Here is a 27,300-nt window from a genome sequence, read left to right on the forward strand (position 1 = left end):
GATTAATCCCATTGCTTCACTTCATTGCACAGAGGCCTGCATTCCTGTACTGAGCCAGCACGATTCGGTAACCCAGACCCAGGCATGACTTTTTGCTGGGAGGAACAGTTATGAATACCATTACATCCTCACTTTCCTCACTTCACAATTGCTGGGAGCATATTCCAGCTGTATGGCAACACATCGATGCTACCTTTGGGCTAAGAGCTCCTTGCTGTTAAAGGGCTGCCCTCTGCTGACTTACCCAGGATTGCATGGCCACAGCTCCTCAAGGACAGGAGAAACACAAATCCCATATGCTGCTTCAGGATTTCTCTACCCTCCCAAACAACGAAGAGGAAAGTAGGCAAAATTCACGAGTTTTACGTGCTCCACATACTTAGCATTACATTCTGATGTGATTTCCACGTAGAAGCCTGAATTGCCATTGAAGGACACACAGGAAAAGGACCATTTTCTAATCACGTGAACTGAAAAGCTGCCTTAGCATCCCAGTAGCAAAACACTACTATTAGGATAACACTAGGGAAGCAGAATTAGTAGCTGTAGCTGTTAGCATAAAGAACTCTGAAGCACAGCTCCAGTACCACATACTGAGAACCAGCCAGCCTTCCAGTTTGTTCCCACATTCACAGAATGAATCAAAACCAATGTGCCTATATGAAAATCTCAAATAACCTTATAATTACTATAATTAGAGGGAAAAAAGATACATATAGAAGATAGACATTGCCAAAATACAAATTAGAGTTGGAAGGGATCTTTAAATGCCATCCATCCCAACTCCCCTGCAATGAACAGGACTTACAGCTCGATCTGATTGCTCAGAGCCCCATCCAGCCCTGCCTCCAGCAACAGGGATCCACCACTACCTCTACACAACCTGTTCCAGAGCATAACTACACTCAGCATAACAAACTTTTCCCTGGTAGCCAATCTAAATCTTGCCCATTTTAGTTTGAGACCATTTCCCCCTGTCCTGTCACAACAGAATCTGAGACAGTCTGTTCCCTTCTTTCTCAGAGCTGCTTTAGATACTGTTGTTCCTTTTCTCTGCACATGCACCAGCTTGCAGAGACAAAGTGTCTCAGAGACTCAGAGACAAAGGTAGTAGAGAAACAACTCTGTTTCCAGTCATAGCTGTTTGCTGCCAGAATAAACTGACAGGAGCCAGCTAGAGCAGAAATTAGGTCTTGAAGGGAAGCATTTGTATCATCTTTGACACTACAGAGAGCTCACTTCATGAATTTCTGTGTTAATTCATACATATCCTCACTTCTATCTCCTGAAAATTCTCAATTGTGTTTTGTAAGTGGATTCTGGATTACATGGATGTCAACAGCTTTTGTTAAAGAAAAGGATAAGTAGGTCCTTGGAAAAAGAAATTACAGCCTTCTGCATTACAACCTATTACCAAAACTCGCTTTTGGAGTTACAGATTAAATGTGTTTTTGTGCCACCTTCCCACCTCTGTCAAGTCAATAGAGCTCCAGGAACAAAACCAAAAATCTCAAGAGTTTGCTTCTGCCTCGTGTATACAGGAATTTTCAGATCCATGAGCTATACTTACTCCAAGTGTCAACTGTGAATTTCCTAAAGCACACAGCATTTTTGTATTTATTTTGTTGGACAATACATCCCTTGCAATTCCCTTTCATGTTCAAGCCGATACACCATCATCTGAGAAAAAAAGAATTAAGACAGTGGGACCAATTCCCTGATTTTCCATATTTTCATTCTCTCACTAATGGCAACAACAGGAATCTTTACACGCTTCTGAAATCTCCTCCTTACATCAGATTGTTGTACAGCTACACTCCATTCTGCTCCACAGCTAGTCCCAGTACTCCATTCCCCATGACAGAGCTGTTAAAAAAGTGACAGGATGGGACAAAACAGAACTAAAAAGAAAAATGAGCACACAAAACCAATGATCTCACAAAGCAGCCAACACTATTTAGACAAATGGCAAATATAGGAATCAAAATGGAAAAGAAGCAACACTTTCCAAGTGTGTGACCAAGTTTAATGACATTTTTTTCTCTGAAACACTTGACCATCAATAACATTTCATGGGCTAGGGTGCCCAGAATGTTACTTCATAGGTGTTTTATATGAATATTTACAAAGACTTCCAAAATTCAGTAGCACTAAACAAACAAACAAGAACTTAAAACTTTAAGCTACAATGCTTAAAAAAATGTAAACAGTTTATTTTACATAGTTGTAAAATATAAGAACTTTCTAATGCAGCTTAATTTTATCTGGAAGGTGAACGTATCCTGGTGCCCATGAACAAGGAATGAGAGAATTCTTTACACAAGTATTGTGCTCCAGTGTGCAAAAAATTATATATAAGAAAGGAATCTAAAGTCCACAACACTTAAAAGACAACAAAAAATTTCACGTCCTGAAGTTGAGAAATTTATAAAAACATTTACACATTGTTGCTGACCCATCAAAAAACTTGCATAACTTAAAACTCTGAACAATAGCTACTACAAATTCAACATCTTTCTCAAATGGAGTTTTGTGCAACGATCAGACCGAATCATTCAGCATTTTTCCAGCCATTCCTCCATCTTCCCCACCCCCCACACCCAGTGGCCACAAGAGCCACCAAAATCTCCAACACATTTTCAACTTAGAGCATGTAACCAAAAGGCACACACAGATGTGAAGATGTTTTCGTGCAGAAACCTGTACAGGTTCACAATGACATTGCAAAATACCTCTTTTCAGAAAGTTTAGAGTCTAATGTTTGGCAGCATTATTCTTACACATTCCCTTCTATTCTACAAGCCAAAGTGTTAATTAGGTAGACACTGCTTTCCAAGCATCCAATATTTGAGTAGCCATAAAATAAAGATTTTAAAAATAAATCAGCCTGTAACATTATTATATTAGATACTCTGCTTTTGCCCACATTATTTATGGAATTTTAATCCCACAGTACCATGGTTTTATACTGTCAGTTGCAAAACAATTAAGATACACATTTCTTTTTGTTAATGAAGACTTTGATTGCTCCAGTGAAGTCAGCCGATAAAAGTACTTCTGTGTGATCTGTCTTCAGTGCTCCTTAAAGAAAGAGAATAATCTGTTACTTCTTTAAAATGAATCAAGCTCTCATTAAAAGAATCGCTGACATTTTTCTTCCTCCAGCACATTCTTATTATGTAACCATTTCTTCAAGAAACATCTGCATTTCTAAGAAAGGGACTTTTACATTATATACAAGCTAGAGCTGTACCTCCTAAGAGCTCAAGTTAACAAGAATACTGCCAAAATACACAGGGCAACAATTACATCCCTCACTTCCTGTTCTGGGATTTTTGCATTGTAATAGCAGCCAAGATGTCCAGAACATTCACGCCCCTTGCAATGACTTCTCTTCCAAAGAAGCCTCCCTCCCACATTGAAAGTATTCTCATATTATGGTATCAAGCAGAGGCCATTTTAATACCTACCAGAGGGAATGGTATCTGCTGTTTCAGAATCTTCTCCTTTACTTTCAGCATCTTGCTTATCAGAAGTTTCCAGTGACACCATCAAGCCAGGATTGGGAGCAAAAATCGCAGAGGTGACCACAGCATTGTGTGCTTCAGAAAGACAATCCAATTTTGATTACCTTGTTTCAAGGGATTGTTCATTTTACAAGAACAGCAGGCATACGTTTTAGTAAGCACCCAAGAATATCAGTGTTAGCAGCACTAAGTAAATTCATCATTCAAGGAACAATTATCATTGTTTTACAACTTTGACGACCTCTGAAGCTCCTGTAAGCACCCAAAGCTAATTAGCAAGAGTTCCAGAGCACATCTGATATAAACACTGCCTGCATTTCCCAAAAGAACCCTGTGCATTGAGTGGTGATGAGGCTGGATAAACAGAAGAGTTGCTCTTTTTGATTCATTACATGACAAAAAAAGTAAATAAATGTTTACATCTGTTTTTGAAGTCACTTTTCCATAAGGGATCTAAGGGCTGATAAGTGTTTTGATTACATACTTACACAACTCAACTCTGCCAGTGAAACATGGCATTCATTCAGAATCTGACTGAAGCTGGAAAAGCTCCAAGCCACATCATCTCTTGCCATCCCAATCATGCATCCTAATTGCACGCATGTTTCCTGAGGATCAGGTTTTTGAGTCCACTTATTAAGAACCCAAAAATTACAATGCAACTTGCTTTATAATGTTAATAATTTGTTCAAACTAAATGAACAATACTGCTCAGAAAAATATTTGTCTTCCAGTTTTTTATTTTTTTTAAAGTCTTTGATAAAATAATTGACTTCTTACCTTTAATGCCTTCCCAGAAGTCATTACGGTCTCTCCTTACAGACGTAAACTTGCTCAAGTCATGGTAGGTACTCCAAATATAAACATATTTGTCTTCTGAACCACTTACAATGTATGTAAAGTCATGGCTTAAGATAGAAAGAAGGAAAAACGTCACTTTCATTGGATGCTCAAGAAAACATTACAGTGGCTCTTCAGATGACCTGCAGCTTCGCAAGTGCAGTCAGACTAAGTTCACAATTTATAGAATCTTCTCATAGAATTACAGTCTTCAGTTACCTTTGTATTCTGAGCTATAAGACATCTCAGAGGCTCAGATTTGTACCAAGGTATACTGATTATTCAAACAAAAACCTCTGTACTTCATCCATGGTACCTCCAAAATTCAACAACTGCTTTGCCATAAATACTGTCTTACCTAAAGCTGGCTTTGATTTGGCTGCTGCTGTTGACGTAACCTTTGTATTTCATAGATAAAGACAGATCTCTTAGGTCATACAATCTAATTCTGGAATCATTAGATGTCACCAGTATCTAGAAAGAAATGAAAGAAAAATTAGAAGTGGAAGCAGTTAGCATGTCTAAGAAGGAGCAGAGTTCATTCTCCATCTTTCAACTCACAACTTCAGTTCAGAGCAAAACCAAGCAAAAGGACTGATTCCAAATAATAGAGTACACTTTTTTGAATATCTGCCTTGAGCTCTCAGCATTTTTTCAGCTTCTGTACAAATCATAGAATGGCTTGGGTTGGAAGGATCCACAAGGATCATCAGCTCCAGCTCCCTTCCACAGGCAGGGCTGCCAACCTCCACATTTAATACTGGACCATGCTGCTCAGGGCCCCATCCAACCTGGCCTTGAACACCTCCAGGGTGAAGAATGAAGAATGTTTCCAAATGAGTATTAAATTTGGAGACATTAATTACGCCAAAGAAATCTTCACTGAATGCCATTTAATCTATAAACATTTTCTCAGCTTTACATTAATCAGAGTATCACTAAATATATTTTTTACCACTAGACAGTACTCTGCAATGCAAAATAGGCAAAAGCAATTTCATCTTAGGAGAGGAAGAAGAATCCTGATTTAAGTTGATTATGGTAAACAAAGGTTAGCTGAGGAAACAAAACAAACTTAATGAGCATTAGATATAAATGCAAGACTCCAATATCAAGTCAAGCTTTTACTGAAATACAGTACCTTATTCTCCCCAGGCAAGGGTTCAATGCCAGTAATTTTTCTTCCAACTCTATTTCGGCCTCTGGTAGAACGTACATGTATTTGTGTATGGTACTTCAAGTGCTGAAAAGAAATTTAAAAATGTTTATTTCAAATAATTTGATTTGAAGTTTTTACCTATTTTGCTTCAGATTCTAACAGGTTTTGTCTCTTGATACTTAAATAACAACCATGACTTTTCAATCTTTATTGCTTAATATGAGAAAATCTCAAAAACTCTCTTACCTCTGTGTCATAGAAGATGCATCTTCCATCATATGTACCTATTACTGCATATTTGCCATTCTGACAGAAGTTGGCAGCTGTGATCAATTTTGTCTGCCCATCCACTTCATTCCATAATGCCACTTTTTTGTCAGGAATGTTCCAGAGTCGGAGTTTCCCATCCAGTGATCCACTTAAGAAGTACCTGTCATCCTGAGAGGACACACTGCATTACTCTCTGCTTGTGCTATAAGTATGCCCAGAAATATTTCCTTAAACCCATCCCAACTAATTTCCAAACTTCTTTGCAGAATCTCATAAATGTGTTGATTATGAAGTTTATGATGACTGAAAAGACAGCATTAAAGTTACTGACAAATTTCTGAAAATATTACACGTATGTAGTCTTCAGAACAAAGTACCTCAATCTGGAGGCATTGCTCACTGTTACAACAATTACATTTTTTCTTCCAAACACAAGCTGCAGAAATACTAACCCTGTCAGCTGAGTTATTCCAAACTAAGCCAGCTGTGATGTTGTTAGAGACTGTTACAGACCACTTTCTGCCTTATTCCTACAAATGGTGAAACATGGACACTCTCAGTGATGCTTAGTGAAGATGAAAACACTGTTCTGGAATAGTATCCAATGGGATACTTTTAAACCACACAAACTATTATTCAGTGTGTTTTTAAAGTTATAAATAAAGGGGTAAGAATCTCAAATTCTGCCTCTGGAAGAAACAAGTCTATTACACTTACCCTTGGATGGAAGGCTATAGCAGTGACAAAGTCTATATGCTGGAAACAACAGAGACATTCTCTTCTTGATATGTGCCATAAACGGACAGTTTTGTCCATAGAAGAAGAAAGCAAGAAGTAATTCTGTGGAACAACAGGAATCCATGGTTAGTAACAGGCACAGAAGTAAAAGAAAACACAGAAGCAATCTGATACCATGCATTTTTGCTTGAATTATAATGCTTTGTACAACTTTCTTGCAACTACAAAAGCATCAGCCCAACAAAGCTCTCGTGCTTCATCACTGATGAATATATTTACCAGTTTCCATTTAACACTGTTTCACTAGATTATGTAACTTGCTGAGATGCTGCAATTTTCCTTAACACAACATTTCTAGGACACTGACTATAACAGTAATGCACTATAACACAAATGTTAACAGGCTCCCCACCCCCCGCTACAGAAGAAACTCAGGTGGGACTGCAGGGAAGATTTCTGAAGCTTCTTTAGAGAACAGCATGCCATCAGGACTGCCTACTCTCATGGGCCAATACAAGAAAAGCCCCATCTATTCACAGCATGTTTCAGGAAAGGCAACTCTTCAGAAATCAAGTTTCTTTTGGTGTGGTATCCTAAATGCTAATGGAAACAGGTCTCATCAATTCCTCCCTTTCCATGAAGTTCATCATTCTACTTTTCCAGATAGGAATGTTTTATCCAAATTACCATTACAGAGTGGTACTTTCCTTAAGCCCAGAACACCAAAGCTCAGTTATAAAACTCTTTCTGGAAGAATCTCAGTGGAAACGAGAACTTGGAAAAGTAGTTACAAGAAAAATCAGCACAACAAGTTTCAGAGAAAGGGTAAGAGCTTCTCCTAAGATCCTTCAACCACAGTGAACTCTTAAAATAGCAACAGTCTTCCAATACAGAGAATTACCCAAATGAGCTTTGTGTGAAAAATTTTGATAGTTAAGTACGAGGAAGTTCTCTAGTTTCAATACATGCTTCTCTGCAGTAGTTTTTCAAAATCTGTACACTCTGCATAAAAACAGTGAAGCATAAAGAAGAAAAGCCAATAGCACCATAACTCAGAAATTACAAAATAGCTCAGTGAAAATTCTTTTCCTCCAACTCTAAACATTTTAACTTCAGTATCAAAAAATGATACAAAAAAACCTTAGAGAAGTCCAAGAAGTTACTTCCTTTTATTGCAGCTATTTTAGATGGAGTAAGTGATGTTTCTGCAAACCCTTTCTCTTAAGTTCAATGATTGTTTTGTATTGTTCAGATATATTTTTAATGGCATTTGATGTAACAATGAAAATACAGGAGAACTGTGCAGCCTGTATTAAGGTGCCTTACTTTAGACCAGGAAAGATCAAGGAGATCTGCTGTATGCCCTTTGTATTTGCAGAATGGCCGTTGACGAAATGGGGCATTTTTATCATCTGGGTCTTCATCAACTCCACTGCAAATCTATCAGATAAAGGTACAGAAACATTAGAAAACGTTAGCTGGAAAACTTAAAAAAGAAAGCAGTTACTACTCACACGAAGCATAGGGCCGGTAACAATTTGAAGGACTCATCAACTACACAAAATAACATTGTACTAATAAACACAGTAACTTAAAAGCACAAATGGACTGTAAAACATCTTGAAATACCAAAACCAAGCAGCTCCACACTGTCCATCAATACAGCTTTTATTCAATGGAATAAACTTGACAGCAATTTAATCAAACGTTCAAAGATAATCTTTTAGAATCAAGTACACCAAATTTGAAAAGTATATTTCAATGCAGAAAATAAATCATGAGTTAAAGCTTCAGTGTTCCAATGCACATCAAGAACGCTAACTTCCTAACAAAAGGGCCTTTCAGCATAGACAGGTGGCAAAACAAAAACTAGAATTTCCCATACAAAAGCTCATGTAAAAATAGCTTTAAAAAAAACACCTCTGGTGTACATGGCATGCAGTTATCTAAAGGTAAGGAAGATACCCCCTCCCCACCAAAAGCATGCATTAAATAATGTTACTGCTAAAGATCTACAATTAAATCCTGGTTTTATCATTTGTCTTTTACACTACCAAAAATAGAAAAATCCTGATCACATTGATTTTAATGGCAAGATTAGGAAAGTATCTGAACGCTCCACAAGTAACAATGTCTTAATACTTCTGGTCTGTGATGTTCCATTTTATTCTATCCAGATGTGTAAACAACATCATGCTTTGCCAGCCTTCTGAGTATGCTATTGTTCAGCTTGGCCTTTCTCAGAAAAGAGAACATGAAGTTAGATGTTAACCATAAGTAATGATCTGAAGGCAAAACGCTATGCCAGGAAATTCAATAGTGTTTTTTCCCCTTCAGTACCTCTTTCAGAAATCTACTCTGGAAGATAAGTTAGTTGCAGAAGGCCACAGTGAAGCAAGGCAGACTACAAAATGTATTAAGTTTAGTGACTTGTTTCCTGCTTGCTTCCCAGATACGTGGGATAACAGTATTTGACCAAAGAATATTGACAAAACATTTTGTCTGTGCCTCAGGCCAAGAACTATTTAAAATGTGTTTGGATAAAGCAACAATGAAGATCTGGCATTAGAGAACAGTGCAACCATGTCTTCCTTTCTCAATATCTAGTGTACATACCCCTGCATCAGTATCAGACTTTGAAGAATTGAGACTCTCTTGAGATGGGGAAGGTGAGACACGACCTAGGACAGATAGAGAAGCTCCACAATCAGCACTAAGCTCCTACATCAGTAGAATTTCTAATGTTTTAGAACTCTAGCAGTATATGGAAAGTTACCTTCTGTGTTGTATTTCATTCGCATATTATTGAAGTAGTCAAAAGCATTTTTTAAAACCCATATTCTCACTACATTGTCCTGTCCTGCAGACGCAAGTAATCGACCACAGTGAGAGAATTTCATTGTCCAAACAGCACCCTGTTCAAATAAAGAGATTGTGGTTTAAGTTACATAAAGTACCCTTTCAATACAAAAAATACTTTTATATAATGTCAACAGATGTGATTCAGGACATACACAAAAACAAATTGCAGATTGAGGCACTGAAAAGTAACGGTTAAATCTGGTGGACAGTATAACACGTTTTGCAAATAGTTTGAAAGAGCATACAGGGTAGAATGCTGTAGAAGTGAGGATTTAAAGAGAGCTCAGTGCCACCACAGTGTTCTTCATGAAACTGGTATGCTTACTAATGGTTAGCAAGGCAGAACCGATGTGCAGAAGCAGCAAATATTTGTAGCTGTGCTTAAAGTCAGTTCAAGCTGTGGTATCATTTCACTTTTTCCCTTTGGAGAAATCATGCTTGTTTAGGGTGCCAGAATTGTTGTAAACAAGTACTATGTATATACATTAAGTGAAGATTTTGCAAAGCTTGTGACAAATCTTTATCCAGTGCAAAGTCCAAACTGTCAACCAATAAGAACATAGTACCACACAAGCAGTATTCCACCTTCTCCTTGCTATTTAATGACCAGATACGAGGTATTCGACCACACCAACCTAGCTCTCTTTTAAAATGCTTAACGGGGAATTTCCTAGGCTTTAAGAAGTCAACTATTGGCTTAATAGAAACTAACACAGATGCACAGTCTTCAGGATTGGAAATGTTTGTTTTGAAGGTCAGGTTTGAACTCTCCAGTGAAACTGACTGCTATATGCCATTATCCTCAGCCTAACGCTTTAAGATGAGGGACAGCTTCAATTGTTGTCACAGCTGCTATCAGCGAAAGTACCTGGGGAGTCAAATACTAGAATGAATGAGTTTCAGACTCCACAGGTGAATGTGCAGCACTACAAACAGTGATGGATGGGAGGTTTTGCTGCTCACCATAGTTGCCTGTTTGGAAATATCACATTCCAGTCTCTTCCTTCCTTAACATTTCAGTTCACACATCCCAATTAATCTCTCCCCACTTTTGCCTGCAGAACTCATCCAGTATTTCAGTTTATTAATTATGTTTATATTTCTCACAGGCACATAAGTTCATTTTCTGTTGACTGGGTCAAACTTGCTGTTCTGTGCTCACTTCCGTTAGTGGATCATAGCCTGTTTTTGGCTTACATTTCTAGGTACAGAAATCATGAAAACAAGTATCACGCAACACAAACTCCTTTGAGAAAAACTTGTGGAGAATCTCTCATGCCCAATTATGTGATTACCCCTTTCTTTTCCCTGAAAAATTTGATCAAACCAGTCAAGTTTTCATTTCTTGACAGAATACTAATTTCACAGAATGGAACTGCCCTTCCAGAAAAAGTACAAAGATCATCAAGTAGATAAAGTCTAAAAGTTGAATTTTAGGCTGAACAGATTCAACAAAACAAAAATGGAAAGGAAATCTAAGACGTACCATATGCTCTCCACTGAGATCCTGAACAACTTTAATTTGTTCAAAATCATAAGGTCCCTTGAAGCCATGTGCTGCTTTGAACTTAACTGGTCTTGTATACGGCATCCCTTCATCATCACTGGAAGAAGGATCATCTTGATCCGTATGGAAGACTAAGGGGAACACAAATTCAGAATGTTGAAGCACACTTTCTACTAACAAGAATACGTGCCAATACCTTTCAGTAGCAGATCAGTCCTGAATTTGCAAATTTTGATAAACAGCTGTAAGAACTTAAAGCAAAACAAAAATACGTTGCATCAAGGTCCAAAAATACACCTACACTAATTTTGGTTTGCAGTACATCCAAACACTCAACACCCAAATTGCTATGAATTTTATTTCATTTTTCCTTCATACATTGCACCAGGTTTTGCATTCAATACATCCTGCACATAACAATTTCTGCCAAATTAACGCATGCTGAAAATTACAGATTTAATCATACTGGTTTCTTCTGACAATATGCAGAAAGGGCTTGGTGGACTGCCCATGGAAGCAGGAGAACTGCAGAAAAACTGGGACAAAAAGCTAGTGGCAACATAGGATCCTGAAGTGCAGCAGTTCAGTGGCACTTATGTATCTCTGGCTGTGGTTAAACTGGCCTAGTTAAGTACTAGATTCCTGTCTGGAAAACTGCTGAAACAAAGGGACAACTCAGTTGTTTTCAGAAAAACTTCTACCAGAAGTTTCAGCTGTCTGAGGATAGAGCATTGATTGTCAGAAGGCCAAATGGCTTTGTTAAAGCAATTAAGGAAATCCCAACTTCTAACTGTGTTGGAATAACACTTTAAGAAAGACTGTTATACTGTTAGAAAGCTTTCCAGATCTGAATGTAAAAATCATAATATTCAACTGGCTTAACTAAAAGTTAACTCAATATCTGCTGCAAAAGAAACCAAGCCTTGTAACCTCAGAATGCCTACCAAGCTACAAACTTGAAGAAGCCAACTGTACTCAGGTAGCATAAACCAGTACGTCCCCTCAGCCAGCTCTGAATTTGAGAAGCCCAAGGATAAACAGACTTATTTGGTGGGTGGGGAGGTAATGCACAGAAATCATGTCACTGACCTTCATCTCGAACACTCTTGACTTTATTTACAGCACGTTCCCCATATTCTTCAGCAAGGTGCTTTGCTCGCTTTACAGATTTGCCAAGGAACTTTTTCAGCTGCGTCCTTAAAAAGCAAGGGCATTTATTAAACACAATAGTGGCAAATTCTTATTTTTTGTTATTGCGAATCAGTAGCTTTGATTTGAAATGCAGTATTATTGTTTTCCATTACTGTTTCTAAAAATAAGCATTTAATTTGCCAGCAGTCATGTAATCTTCAGTTTTACTGCAGAAAAACAGGCTTAGGTAATATCAGATACCACTTAAATAACTTGTTTGGATTTAAGAAGGGCAGTTTCAGCTTAAAATGAAACCTGACATTTATTCATAAGGACATGAAACAGCATCTTACGTTTTCTGCTTTAACCTCCCTCCATCAGTATCTGTCTGTTGTGTCTGCATTTTGTCTTCATCATCAGACTGTGCTGCGTCATTACTAGGAAATACAGAAGTTGTTGTTCAGTATGAAATCTTACTGTATCTAAACAGTGAAAAACCAGTAAAGTAGGACCAAATGATAAAACAGGTCTTTCATTTTTTAGGAATCTCAATAGTAAAACTGCATATACATCCTAGATGCCAAAGAGACAGTTCTATGGAAGTGAACTTTTATTTAAAACAGCAGTGCAAAAAAAACCCTATTTTTTTTAATGTATATGCATCAATTTAGGCCTTAGAAATAAGTCCAGTTTGTAAGCTGACATAATTTCCTGATCAGTAAAATGTAAAATTCAATTTAAAAAACAACAAACATTCAGTTTTAAAGATGAGAAAGGCCCAAAGCTCTGAACAGAGCTTCCAGCAGTAGCTACAATGACCACAGGCACACACTGCAGTACTATCATAAACTTTTGGTTAAATTAGAAAAATTCAATAAATAATTATGTTACCTCAATAAATAGCCCAGTTCATACAGAACAGGGAATTAAACACGCAAATCAGAGACAGTCAGGCTGGGACTCTTGCACAAAGAGTCCTCTGCATGCAAAAAAAAAAAAATTGACAGAAACAATACTAGAAAGAGTTAAAGCTATCATCATTCGTACCTGACATATTCTTTAGTTCTCCTCATGATATGCAAAGTGAGAGGATTAATGCCTGTTGGCAACTTTTCTTCCGCCAAACTCAGGGGTATTTCTTCACCTGTGTCAAGGTTTTTTATCATTACACTTGCTAGAATTTCCTATGGAAAAAATATGGTGTGAAGTCAAGATGACTCAAATAGGCATCAAAAGCAAAACAGAAATCATGCGGTCTTACAGATTATTTACAGTAGTGAGAGATCATGTTCTTCACTGTATTTTACAAAGTTCAAGCTAATCTTGCTGTCAGCATGTTATTACAAATGTTACACAGCACTACACACAGATAAATAATTACATGTCATCACAAGCTTTGACAGAGCAGAAACGCAGCCATATAATCATCAGACACTACCTGATGCATGCTGTGCTAAGATCAAACATACATAATAAAATTATTCTGAAGCATCTCCCTTTCAGGTATTTTAGCAGATTTAGGCAAAAAACCTCTGCCTACACATAAAGAGTACTTAAACCTATCAAGTACAACAGAAATGGGTTTTTTTGGAACACGAATACACCTGTTGAGCAATAGTAAGCTGACAACAGTTTGATAACATCACTAGGATAAACTGAAGTTATTAACTGAATAAATTACTTCTCAATATTAGGAAAGTCATTCTCTTGTTGCTGACTTCTTCCTGTTTTCTGTGCAGAAAAAAATTATCAACTTTGCTAACATTACCTCACACTAACCTTACAATGTGTTTGCATAGCTACAAGCACAAATTCACAGCATCCCAGATCCACAACAGCTCATGCTTGTAAACACTACTACTCCAAATGATTCAAGAACCACAAAGTCCTTACATGGACAAAGCCAGCATGCCATCCCTTCTATCTGAGCCTCTGGCCACAGCTTATAGCAGGTCAGAGGGCAAAAGCAAGGTGTGAATACTGCTATTAACTCAGCAGACTGGAAGAAGCAAGCAGAAAAAAGTACTATATACAGATCACTTTTATTAATACCTCATCTGTGAGTTCTCTTCCAGAATTAGATCTGGGTCTTTGTGGTCCAAGTACTTCATTCGTTGTTTGGCCATCAGCTGCTTTTCCATTTTCCTGAAATTTTGCAGACAGAAGATACATAATCTCTAACAATGGAATGACAGAAAATGTTACGGTGATTCTCAGAGTTGAAGCCATTTCCCAATACCTGTGCAGTGACTATTTTATCTCCGCTAGTTGCACTTGCCAAATCCAAAGAAGGCTGAGAATCCTTGGGCATGACCTCTGTCACTGCACTTGGAGTTAAAAGACCACCAGCTGTGAAATTCTCTCGAGGAACTGAAAGGAGATTCATATTAGTAAGAAGAACCACAGACAGGCTACAGAGATTACTGGAGATCTGACATTATCTGACAACTTTCTGTTCATTGTTTTTTTTTTTGTTTTTTTTCCAATCAACCACCACTAAATCTGTCCTAACAACTATATATTTCATATGTAGCTAGAAGCATAGGTGTGATTTCACACTTGGTCTTCTTCAATTTTGCTAACAAATTGTTTTTCCTCTTTTGGTTATTTTCCTAGTAACCCAGGATACTCATTTTCATGAGTCCTCAGCCTACACCTTGACTTGTATTTGTAACCTAATAGAGACAAAAGATACTTCATTTGAAGTCTCTTTTCTTTCCTTAGCTTCTGCATTGGTATGGCCAATTCTCCTTCCTGCAGAAGTAGCTCTTTTGGTAAAATGCGTTAGTTTGCAAGAGACCAAGAATTAGAAGCATTTGTAATGCAAAAGGCTTTTTTTTTTTTTTACACTATAAGAAGTTGGAACTGTTAAAGCTTTTCTCTGCTTACAGGTCAACTACACTGAAAGCACAAGATCAAGCAACTCTTCACTGAGAACACAAAAATAGCTGAAGCCAGTTAAATAAATGACTTGCCTTCTAAAACAGGTTTTTGTACTTCAAAATCCAGCTCACTCTTTTTTTTCCGGGGTGGTGGAGCGGGCCGTGCAGGTGGTGGTGGTCTTGGAGGAGGAACGTTTGTTGGAGGCGGTGGCCGTGCTGGAACAGGCTTCTTTGTGCTAGCAACAATATCAGGTTCCACAGTAAGCTGCCTTGGTGGTTTTGCTGGAGGCATTTCTTCTGTTGTAGGAAGGTCTTTGGTAGATAAATCTGAAGTCCCTTGTTCTAAAGTATTAGCCTCTTTCTTGTCAGTTATGTCCTCATCTTTTGATGTTTCTTCTTGTGCTTCAGTTTCATCCTTTTTATGGTCAGTTGTATTTGTTACTTTTGTTAGTTTATCAGTTTCCTGTTCCTCAGAAGTAAATAAAGGCCTCCCAGATTCCAACTCACTGTCCTCACACACACTCTGATGCACTGGTTCACTTGGATCTTCTTGTAATGAAGCTTTAGTTGCTAGTACTTCTGGAATGTTATTAATGATACCTGCACCAGCAATCCAAGCATTTGCATCTGAAGTTGGAACAGTCAGTCCTTTCCCTCTAGAAGCTAAAGAATCATCATCTAGTTGCTGTGCTTTCTGGCTTTCTTCTATAATACTGTCAATAATCTAAGGAAATAATTTAAAAACAACACTGTACTGTTAAACAGTAGGTACTTCTGGGGAACACTTACCATACAGTTTGTACAATAAACAAAAGAATTCTTCATTGAGGAGTTACTTTGTATACAAAACATATTTTGACTAAAATTCTGGAGACCAGAACATAGATGAAGGAATAGGTGCATCTGGACAATGAAACAAAATGAGTAATTTTCTTTTCTCTTTAATTTGAGAGACAATTATTTCTGCATCAAAAGTTGTTCAGCTGTCTGAGATTTCACATACCAGTATATAAGATCCTATGCAATTCAATGCTAGCAAATCTTAAATATGTTTTTAGAATACTTTTGCTTGATGTTCACCCTTTAGGCAAATATTCTCACTAACAAGAGTCACACATTCTGTTACTTTTTGCATGACAACTCATTAGTGTTATTCCATATTTCCAATGTGAGGATGGAAGTGTAAAGAAGCATAACTAACCTCTTTTGAATCATCTTGCTTCATTTCTTGTACAAAGGTTTCATTTCCAGCCTTGTGCAGCTTGCTGTCCACATCCTGTGAAAAAACATATAGGAAGACAGTAGTGAGAAGGTCTTGAGTAAGATTACTTACAGCTTGAAGAAACTGCATTAAGCATAAAGGAAAATAATGCTGCCACATAAAAATATTCATCCATTACGGAATAAGTATCTATCTGGCAGAAGTAATACACAGTACACACGAAGATTATTTCACACTGACACACACAAAATCAGCATGCTCACTGCTAAACAAAAGGCAATTCAACATTTGGTATTCAACCTTCTGCTTGCTTGTGTTGTAATGCACAGAAATCTGATGAAAGACTCCAAGACAAATATATCTTACTTGGAAAATGATGGATTTTATAAATGACCTAAGTTCTATGTCTTTAAAAGATTTCAGCCTCAACTAAAATAAAACCAAAGGTATCACGAAGATTAGACAAACATACATGTTTAAGAATCTGGAGCAAAGAAAAGATACATAAACATACTTTGCTCTTTGTCAGGTTGTGGGAAAAGATGCAAGAACTGCTTTATCACCAGTTACAACAGAAACATTATTAGTTTTCAATTTAAGTGTAGTTTAGAAATGTACAAACTGCAACACCACTTTGGCACAGCCTGTTAAACAAGGAATAAAAATAATTCAGTAAAGGGGGTTGTGCCAAAATAATTTATTAAGTCCTTGCAAGAGTCTTAAACCTTGCATAATAAAATATTTAACCAATCATACTTATGGATAAGCAGCTCCAGAAACAACAGACACCGGGTATATCAGGTACGTGCATCTATAGAGAGGCTTAACACTGAAAACATCCCAGCTCTGAGTGAAAGGATTCGTCAATTTCTGAGCAATCTTATGCTCAGGAAAGCAAGCAGTTGACACCACAGAGGTTACTGCTTTAACCAGAAGCCTAATTTAACCTCAGTTAATATGGTCTATTGCACATCACATGCATCCTGTTGACATGAAGTACTGACGACACTGCCTAGAGCAGTGCCTAAAGGGGAATCTGATAGAAACCCCAATGCTGAAAGGGATACGTAATCCTTCTGGCTAATGGAGCAGTCTCACAAAAAGACTTTTTGTGGCTGGCTTGAATTTACCAAATAAGCCAACACCTGTTCAGAAAGTCTTGGCTGACTCCCTGAGCAGAGATACAGAATCACTGTTCTCCTCCTCCTCCCTACTGTGCAGGGACAGCTGCAATTATTAAAATCTTATTCCTCTCTGTCCACTCCTCTGCCACCTTCCATACAGTTTTTTCTATTCTAAATAGAAGTTCTATTTTTGTTTTATCACCCTTTACCTTCAAAGACACTACTTAAGAATTTAAGAGCAATCAGTGCCTACAGTAACCCATTACATTAATTTCTAATTTTGTTGACTTAATCTCACACACCTGTTAAACTTTGGACTTCAGGAATCTTTCTTACCCACTCCAAGGCAAACTATACCATTAGTCACACATTCAGAGAACTGATACAGTACCAGGCAGAGAGAGAACAGTGTTTCAGCTTCAAAAACAGTGACTTAGGACAATACTTAAAAAATAGGAAGAGCTGTAAGCAGCATGTAAAACTTGTTGACTGAAACACAGAGGATTTTCATTACCAAGACATTCAAGTTAGCTTGGTTGCACCGAGCTTAGTCAGAGTGACAGCTACATTTCTTGAAAGGTTTATTGTTAAAGGGATGTTACATGTTTAAAGTGTTAAGTAGAACACAAAATAGTTGGCTGCTCCACTAGAGATGCCATAGGAGCTGGTATCACTGTAAAAAGATGACTGATTTGCTGGCAGCTTAAGAGAGGAAGCTACCACCTACTTTCAAGTAGTGCTGACAAATGTAGCATTTGATTTATCAGGACAAAACATTGAGCCTTCTTTATTCCATCTAAGCGTTGCACAAGTATCACTGCTGGCTCTTTGGAGACCAGAAAACCAGTGATATTTGTACAATATTCAACTCCTTACTTATTTAACAGGTGTCAGCTGACTGTCGCTGTGCACAGATGCAGCACACCAATTACTTGTGTAGGAAGTGGCAATGCCATCTCCATCAGCTAAATATAGTGTTGTATTTTCACGTCACCTGCAGTACACACACAGATTTTTCTTACTTTGAAGACTGAAAGGAGTAAGTCAGTGTTTCAGATAAACCAGGACCCCAAAAAAAACAAGTCCCATGGAAACGTGCTTCCTATTCACAAATCTGAAAGAGGATAGTCTAGCAGTCAAGTACAGCTCAATTAATTTGCAAATTTCATTTTTAGAATTAAATTAGCTTCAAGACATGTTAAGGTTCCCTAAAAGCTGGAACATCAAGAGACACAAGCAGAACATTTGCTCCCCACAGCAAAGAAAACTTATCATTCCTCAAGGAATGTCATGACTGCCACACTACACCTACATTAAGTAGAAATGCTTACATCTGACTGATTTTAAGAAACTCACCTTCAATACAAAGGATCCAACCTTTGATGGTGACCTGTTAGAAAGAGAAGACAGATTTATGCAGAGCTCCAGGAAAGAAATCTCAACAGTAAGCTTTGCATTAAACAGTTTTAATGGTCTTCCTTTACAATGAGGTATACTTAATGATTCAGACAAGCAGTGAATGCTTCTGATACACTGCTCCTTTATACAGAACACTCCAAAGAGAGTTAAGTGCCCTTCTGTCTGTCACAAACCCACTGGAGATTCTCCAATCCCTGACAGCTCCAGCTTCCAGAAACCATATTTCTGTCATCCTTTTCTAATATACTGATGTTACTCCAAGCACACATTTAAAATCATTTCCCATTACACGTAATGCATACCCTGATACAGTCTGGATGCATTAGCATCCACTTGGAGACAAGCTCTCATTTCACTAATTACACAAAAAAAGAAGGTATCTTTGGGGACTGGCATCATATAATTACTTCTCGTTAGGTCACCACGTAAACCAATCAGTGAACTGTCAACTTTCACTATATCCCAAACTTGCAGTCTCAGCAAGATTCTCCGAATGCTGTTAGATATTTAAACACTGAGTCTTATTTTGATGACAAGATCATACAGTTTCCTATCACAGCACTTGTCCTATCACAACACTTGCCAGCTACCAGCACACTCCCTTCTGCTGCAGGCACATCACTCCCTCACTAGTAACACACAGCATGAGGTTCAAACAATGTAGCTGCCCTTCCCAAATTCCTTAACTTTCACATACTCAGCTTTGTGGAAAATCTGCACTCAACAAAGAAGCATCCCACACTGATGCTCTGACACAACACAGAAGAGCACAAAAACTTGGTTCTGTTTTCACATAGGATTGCTCAGTAGATGATGGGATTATATATTTGTAACACAATGGAAAGCACAGCAATGATAGCAGAGCAGCAAGGCCCCAGGCTGCAGCAAGTGAGGATTTGCTCAAATGCAACAGCTGTGGGCACAGAAACAAAGGAAAGAAGCTGCTCACCTTCACAAGGCATCAGGCATGCAGTGATTTCCAGCAAGATGCCCTCATCTCCACTGCCAACACTTACATGAGGGCTGTGAGGGGTGGATCCTGGCTCCAGCCCTTCCATTCACTCAGGTACATTACATACACCTGAACTCCACTGGGTTGGCCCTGCCTTCCACCAGGTGCTCCATCACTGCTTCAAGTCATGACTTAGCATTTCCACTACAATATATTATAATAGATTTTGCAGATTGCATTTCAAGTAAAACGCTTTTAACTTCAGTATCCTTATGTGACACCACCAGTAACATCAGTTTAACAAAGAGAGGTGTTAAAAGTTACCCACAAAGATTGGGCAATAGTGGAAGAAAATTCCTATTTCACCTGCACAAACAGCACAGGTCTGATTAATCTGAATGCCAAATAAACACTTCAAGATCTTTGTATTTATTCAGCTGCAGAACTCATCCCAATACTGACCAGCCTAAAGGAGGCCACTCTCTCACTAGTAGCTCTAGTGCAGTACCCACTCAGACTGTAATATTTAGTAATTCTTCATTACACAGTAGGTGAACCGTGTTTCTTTATAAAGTGAGTCATGCACCTGCATCCAAACAAGAGTGCCTCATTTCATGTTCTTCTCTCACAACTGCCATCCTCCTTCACGCCTATAATGATTTCTGAGGTTTTTTCCTTGACCTTTTCTCAGTTACAGCTTTTTGACAGTGGAGTGACAAAGGTTAAATCAGGATGTTTTCTGCCACACTGCCTCTCCACCCCCACTCCAATGACCACAGGACCAATAGATGCCTTCACTGACTGGCTACACTGGCACCTAGATCTTTTTTCCTAGGATGCTTATAGAAACAGACATTGCTTTGGACCTAGTAAACAATAAGATGTCCATACATCATACCAAAAGCAGTTCACCTGCAGCAGAAGGGAAGGATGTAGGCCTCACCACAGGCAGCAGAGAAGTCTCCAAACATTTTATTTCAGCACACTTCAGCTCACACACATCATCAATTCAGGAGAGCTATCTCAGCCAATTATCACATGACATTCTGTAACTAATTCTGTCATTTTTGTTAATTAATCCTTACAAACTACCAGTTATACACATACTTAAGGATATGGTGCTTTCCTTCAGAGACAGATTTGATCATTGGTAGTTACTGACTTAGGAGTGGGAACTGGGAGCTTCCATATAAATTGAAAATTCCACTCTCACACATCACAGCAGTAATGAGTAAAACAACCAAAGAGCAAAGTCACCACTTCAGAATTTCTAGATGAGCAATTATTAAACTTCCCCATGCAGGGCAGTGGGGAGGAAACTAGAAAACACACTTATAATGAAAGCAAATCTATCTGCACTACTTTGCAAAAAGCTGTTTATAGTGTATGCTGCAAAATATATATATTCCTATGTATTTTTGCTGATCATCAGAACATGAATGTGTAAGGAAATAACTCAAAATGCAAATACTAACACAGCCTTTTCAGTTGCCCTTCCTCTTACAAGGCTTTCACTATTTTATGGGTCCCAACTCAGTGCCATTACACATGTATACATGTCAGAACTGCAATCTACAAGCCTGCTTCCAAGAAGCATCCAATGTAAATGTGAAATTAGCTCTCAGGAAATTCCAAAACTTATTTAGAGAAAACAGCCTCTACATGTTGTTAGTACAGACTGAATATCAGACAATGACAGACTCAGTATCTGTATTGCAAACTAAGCCCTCTGAGATCTCCTTACTTGATGCCATCGATCTGAGCCAATGATGCATTCTTATAGGCTATGGAAGGGCAACAGGGAAAAAAAAGAACTTGTTTTAATTTCTTTTAACTTATTCCATAGCAAGACCTACTTAATACAGGTGGGGGAAACTTGCAAGTTCAGACAGACAGCTTTATTTATAGCAAATAAAAGGTAAGATATGGAGCTGGGACAGATTTAATGGCTCACTTTTACCAAAAAATGGATGTTTCCTGCTTCCCACTTCTGCTTTTAGCCACAAATCCCACACATCTTCACCCTACCCTGTCTCCATCCTCCCAGGCTGCAGCTATTTTAACTTACTGAAGAGGTTTTGCTGTCCCTTGTTTTCAGCTGCTTTCAGTTACCGAGTTAAGACAACTCAGAAGGATTTGGTGATCACTAGCATCTGGGCAAGGTGAGAAGCTGGAGCATAACCACGTTTCTGTAACAACATGCTGTTAATTCATCTTACTTACATCTTGCAGAACTGTATGCCAAGGCACATTTTTTACCAGGCTACTTAAAAAGCTAAGAAAAGCTTTGCTATGTGTGAGGATGCAGGGGAAGTTTTTCTCACAGAGGGTGGTGAGGCACTGGAACAGGTTGCCCAAGGAGGTTGTGGATACCCCATCCCTGTAAGCAGTCAAGGCCAGGCTGGATGTGGCTCTGGGCAGCCTGGTCTGCTGGTTGGTGACCCTGCACATAGCAGGGGGGGGTTGAAACTACATGGTCATTGTGGTCCTTTTCAACCCAGGCCAGTCTATGATATGATTCAAACCCAGCCCTTCCCTTGTTCAAGGCACCCAGGAGCCATTTATACAGATTCAAATAAACCCCTGGTCAATTATTAAAGCTCCAATGGATGGATCCCACAACCCGTGTCTCGTTGCTTCGCTGAGCTACGTGGCACCTCATCCTGCAAGGTCAAACCGTGGAGAGGTTTGGTCCGGGCTGCCTGAAAAACCAGAGCTGATACAACCCATAGAGCACAAAACCAGAAAGATATTTACCATCCCAAAAGAGGGAGCGTGTTTGGCTAATGAAAACAACATAGTGAGGCAGCTTTGAGCTAACAGGCGCGGGAGGCTGTGCTATAAAACGCAGCTCAGAACCCTCGATACTTAACATCCAGGCAACGCCATTAGAAACGAAAGACACAGTGCACCTGAAGTTGTTTAAAAGACAGGAAAAGCGAGCCCGGTGCTGGAGAAGCCCTGTTGCTCGTTCTGTACCAGAAAAAACACATCTTTCCGTCACTAAAGGAGGATTTGAGCTATCAGCACAGATCACACCGCCGCACATCCCTCCCAGACACGGTTCGCCTCATCCCAGCGTGATAACAACAATGCCAGCCCCGCCAGCCGCCCCGTCTCCCCACAGCCTCTCGGTTTCGGCTATCCCCCCCCCACCGCGCTGCCCCAACACCCGCTGTGCGCCTCCCCCAGAGCCGAGCCGAGGGAGGGCAGGGCAGGGGAGAAGAGGGGAGGGCAGGGCGGCGGCCGCACGGGACTCACGGCGCGGGGGAGGCGGCCGCTAAGTGCACGTCTTCGGGAGCGTCGTAGAACTCCTCGGTGTCGCTGTCGGAGGCCATGGCGCAGCCGGGCCGCACCGCGCTGGGCTGAGCCGCCGGCAGCGCTGAGCTGCGGGGCCGCGGCCACGTCCGGGCAGGACGGGACGGGCAGGCGGGGGCCGAGAAGCTCTCGCGAGAGCAGCGACGGCACCGCCCCCTGCCGGGCGGAAGTGCGGGAGGGGAGCGGAAGTGAGGGAGAGGAGCGGAAGCCGCGTGACGGCAGGCGCCCCCTTGAGGAGCTGCTGTGCGCAGCGTCTTGCGCTAACGCTATGGGGCCTGCCTTACAGCGCTACGGAGGCCTGTCTTACAAGGCTGTGGAGGCCTGCCTTACAGTGCTATGAGGTCTGCCTTACAGTGCTATGAGATCTGCCTTACAAAGCTATGGAGGCCTGCCTTAGAAGGCCATGGAGGTCTGCCTTAGAAGGCTATGGAGGTCTGCCTTATAGTGCTATGAGGCTTGCCTTACAAGGCTATGGAGGTCTGCCTTACAAGGCTATGGAGACCTGCCTTACAGTGCTATGAGGTCTGCCTTACAACACTATGGAGGTCTGCCTTACAACGCTATAGAGGTCTGCCCTAACCTGGCCATCCTGCTGGCCTCCATCCAGGCCCACATTAATAAACACTATAGGAGAGACATACCTGTATGTGGTTGTCCCTGAGCTCCTGCGTCACGCAGGGTATGGGGGAGGTAGGCAGAGCCTATCCAGGAGCTCATGGCTTCAGAGCATCAGGCTCAGCACTGCTTGCACCTTGTGTCTCACCAGTGTTCTTTCAGTGTTCATTGTGCTGCTGCAAAAGCAACACTCCCTGTGACTGTTAGGTGGTGTGCAAGTGGAGGTTGATAAATGAGGTACTGTTAGTGAGTGTCGTTGTTAAATGCTGCCCAAACACCCAGTTAATGGGGACAAGAAAATGGATGGGGAAAAGAGCAAGGAGAAAGTCTGAGTGTTTCCTGACCATAGGGAAACCAGAATCGAGGTGACAGTGAGTGAGAAACAGAAGACAGAGAATTAAGGTATTCTGTTAGATGAATTGCTGTGAATTTTCAAATTGTAATGAATGTCTGAAATCTGTAATAGGAATTAAATTATATGGCTCCTAATTTGCTTTGCCTTGTGTTTTCCTTTCTATAAATTTTCATCTCCTGGTCATTTTTGTGCTGCTATCAGATTATGAATGATCAGACAGTAATAACTCATGGAGGAAAGAGACTTCCTTTGAAATCTGGAATGCTTTTAATATCTGCACAGCAATAAGTACGTGTTTCTGAGCCAAAGCAGAACTGCCGCCTGAGCACAGCTTGGAAGAAGGTCACTCTGTGGCACAGCTGCTGTCAAAATCTGTGAAAATAAAATGTTGAGCCTGATTAACTGTTGAGCTAGCATAAAACTGGTAAGGAGTTAATATGTTTGGGACAGCCATTGTTATCAAATTGGTTGATGTTGAGGTATCAGTGCACACACACATGAGCCCTTGTATGTACATACAATGTAGGGCTGCACCTTCCTGTTTCCTTAAAAAAATTATGAAACTTCCCAGCCAAACCAGCTGGGATGTCAGGAAGGAGACAGATTGGAAAAGCATAAGCAATTCATCCAGTTCCTCTTAAAAACAAGTAGGTATGAGGCTTGTGTACATCTCAAACTCTTCGTGCTAAAGAATTTGGGCAAACAACTGGTACATAAAATTACTGATTTGTGATTCACTGCTCGCTGCTCCTGCTCTAAATGACAGCCAAACACACCGATCGCATTAGCGTAAGTGGGATGGTCTCTGAATTATTAAAGACAACAATGATGTAACCCTAGATGGGAAGGCAGACAGCTCTAGCAGCTGAAAAAAAAAAAAAAAAAAAAAGAGCTATTGAAAAGCATCTTGAATTGTTTAGCAGCCTGTCAGTAACTGATGGCAGCTGTATGACTTCATGTTTTGTTACAGAGAGAAAATTATATAGCTGCAGAATTAAGGAACTCTAAAATAAAAACCCAGCTCAGGGATTTAATCATATCTGTGTAGCTATTAGTGCAGCCTAACTGCAGTGGTCTTGACCTTCATGCTCCAAAAGCATTTGCCTTTTGCATGAAAGCAACTTCTCAGAGACTGTTTAATCCTCCACACCAGGAGCATTACAACCACAGCTCACTGTGGCACAGCCCAACCTGCTTTGTCCATGGAGGCAAATAGAATATTGGCTTTGGAGGTCTTGTCAAGCACCCCTAAGCATCAGGAAATTCACTCGCCAGGACAGAGCCTGAGCAGGAGGTGTTAGTGCCAGCTGGCAGCTAATGCAGGAACAAAGCTAAAGTTCTTCACAGTGCTGTCAGGGCTTCGTAGAGCACTGTTGTCTTTGCTATTGGTGGAGGGCTGCAAGAGAATTTAATAGGGACAACGTTGTCAGGGACAAAAGATAAATGTTTTTATCAGGATTTACAGATGTCCTGGGTGTTTTCTTGTTTGGGCTGGCACAGTCTTTCCCATGTTGCAGACAGAGATTAGCACTGAGGCTACTGTGCCAGCACTGATGAGCTGCATCCCCACAAGCCCGCTCCCCTCCTGACATGGGGATGATATATTTTTTTCCCTTTGGCTTAGATGTGAACTTCCCCTGGCCTCCCATGAATCAGGGCTCACATGTCAGCCTGTCCCCGGCACCCCAATGGACAGCAGGACCATCCTACCAAGAGTAGCACTGGAAATTTCCCAGCCTTCAGCTGTGGGAATACAAGAAAAACTGTTTGGAGCAGCAGCTGTGGAGCAATATAAACAGCATGAGAACCAAGGACACCTCTAGAAGAAGAAAGAACATCTCACAGCTCTGACTGGATAAGCACCTGCATGAACGGTTGAAGAGTATTTTGTAGAATGCTCTGTAGACATGTAAAAGTGGATGGGAAAGTTGTAGGGGTGGATGGGAAAGCTAGAAAAAGAAAACTTGTAAAGGTGTATAAGTGATGTGAGAACTTGTAATAAACGATTTGGATCGTTCACATCTGAGTCCATGCATCAGATGCTGCATTTGGCCACTGCCAGGCTGACTCCTAGAAGAAAGAGTTCTGTATGCTTCACTGAGCATGCTGCTATTTTCCTGGTTTGGAGGCCCAGGAAGCACAGGAGTCTCTCTCCATTGTTTTCTAGCTCATTTGCTAGCAGTGCCGATATTGGCAGATAGGTCTTCCACTGAATCTTAACATACCCACTGCAGACCAATACAGGGTAAGTTTAAGCCTCTGGTAAATATTACCACTCTCCTGATTTAGTCGCCTATGTCCCTAGGTGTGGTGGAGCCTTCAGAAATTGTCACTACCCAGAACAGTGCTGGAGATCCAGGAGGGACAGGGGGAGGGTGACAAGCAGGAAGCAGCTTTGGAAAGTTTCAGCAGAGAGAGGAAATGAGGGAAATAGGAGCAAGAGGGAGGATGCCAGTGAGCAGGGAACCCAGACATGACAGGTGAACTCAATTTAACCTGCAAGGTATGGAGTGGCACAACAAGAAATGCAAACATGGGAAGAACTGGTGGTACATGGTCCAATACCTGCCTTCAGGCATGGAGGAAGAGAAAACCTGTCCTGGGAAACCCATATCATAGAGTGATAGAACGGCCTGGGTTGAAAAGGACCGTAATAATCATGTAGTTTCAACCTCCCTGCTGTGTGCAGGGTTGCCAACCACCAGACCAAGCTGCCCAGAGCCACATCCAGCCTGGAAGTTGTGCTCAGCTGAGGGCTCCCAGGCAGAAATCCTGGTGACAACAGCAATGAAGCCCCCATCAGAAGCAAATCAGATCAGAAAACAAACACACAGCACAATCACAAACCCAATGTTTGCTGAACATGGGGCAAGGGAAAGCTATGGTGATGCTGGCTGTGACTGCTGCTGCTGTGTGTGGTAAGTGAGCAAACAGACAGTGGCATCCGTTGGCTGTCATGAGTGTGCTGTTCATGTCACTGAGTGACACCGGGAGGCTGTCATGGCTGTGCTGTTCATGCCAGCAGCAATGAATGGGTTTATGTTCATGCAGGGGCTGTGCAGTACTCTAACATGTGCCTTTTCTTCCTGGGAGCATGGAAAGAGCTTGTCACCAGTCATGCTGTAGGAAAGAAACCATGTCACTGCAAAACGCAGAATAGTTCCTCTGGAAAATATTATCCCAGGATGGATGGCATCTTTTCCTGCTGTGACTAAGAGAAAAAGGAGCTCTGACAGCAGAGCTGATGGTGTTGAGAGGTTCAGGCTGTGAGCAGCACCTTGCAGCCTGTCCTGACTCAGCTCCTCCCATACTACTTTTCTTCTGTTTGTAGCCTATATTCCTGAGGAAACAGGCTGCAGGATTTACATCCTTGAAGGGC

The 27,300-nt window shown here is 40.4% G+C and overlaps 1 protein-coding gene across 3 annotated transcripts; it reads right to left on the reverse strand.

Annotated features, from left to right (window-relative positions):
- Positions 1-1,978: 1,978 nt before the first annotated feature.
- On the reverse strand, positions 1,979-23,103 carry WDR44 (WD repeat domain 44). Of its 3 annotated transcripts, none has more exons than XM_090150383.1 (20): positions 21,702-21,761; positions 18,619-18,652; positions 16,118-16,192; positions 15,010-15,640; positions 14,274-14,404; positions 14,087-14,179; positions 13,082-13,218; positions 12,388-12,471; positions 11,993-12,099; positions 10,883-11,034; positions 9,311-9,449; positions 9,151-9,215; positions 7,861-7,974; positions 6,514-6,636; positions 5,773-5,964; positions 5,509-5,610; positions 4,726-4,841; positions 4,308-4,435; positions 3,471-3,602; positions 1,979-3,081 (listed from the first exon to the last, which is right to left on the reverse strand). In XM_090150383.1, exons 3-20 carry the CDS (start codon positions 16,139-16,141, stop codon positions 2,987-2,989), a joined length of 2,565 nt encoding a protein of 854 aa, XP_090006509.1. In that variant the 5' UTR covers positions 16,142-16,192; positions 18,619-18,652; positions 21,702-21,761; the 3' UTR covers positions 1,979-2,986. The 3 variants fall into 3 exon arrangements, with proteins under 3 accessions (XP_090006509.1, XP_090006510.1, XP_031450061.1); XM_090150384.1 differs by lacking the exon at positions 21,702-21,761 and adding an exon at positions 19,631-20,032; XM_031594201.2 differs by lacking the exon at positions 21,702-21,761 and adding an exon at positions 22,895-23,103 and having other exon boundaries at positions 1,980-3,081.
- Positions 23,104-27,300: the final 4,197 nt, after the last annotated feature.

The sequence above is a fragment of the Phasianus colchicus genome, chromosome 14 (genome assembly GCF_987193195.1).
Source record: "Phasianus colchicus chromosome 14, bPhaCol1.hap1.1, whole genome shotgun sequence".
In the NCBI taxonomy this organism is placed as follows: Eukaryota; Metazoa; Chordata; class Aves; order Galliformes; family Phasianidae; genus Phasianus; species Phasianus colchicus.

What these genes read in the sequence shown, in the direction of transcription:
- WDR44 (XM_031594201.2), bottom strand. Translation starts at nt 22,971, where the DNA reads ATGGCCTCCGACAGCGACACCGAGGAGTTCTACGACGCTCCCGAAGAC. An exon ending in AATGAAATACAACACAGAAG is followed by an intron (nt 9,216 to 9,310) that starts GTAACTTTCCAT and finishes TATCTGTCCTAG; the next exon opens with GTCGTGTCTCACCTTCCCCA. An exon ending in CAAATCAAAGCCAGCTTTAG is followed by an intron (nt 4,436 to 4,725) that starts GTAAGACAGTAT and finishes TTCTATCTTAAG; the next exon opens with CCATGACTTTACATACATTG.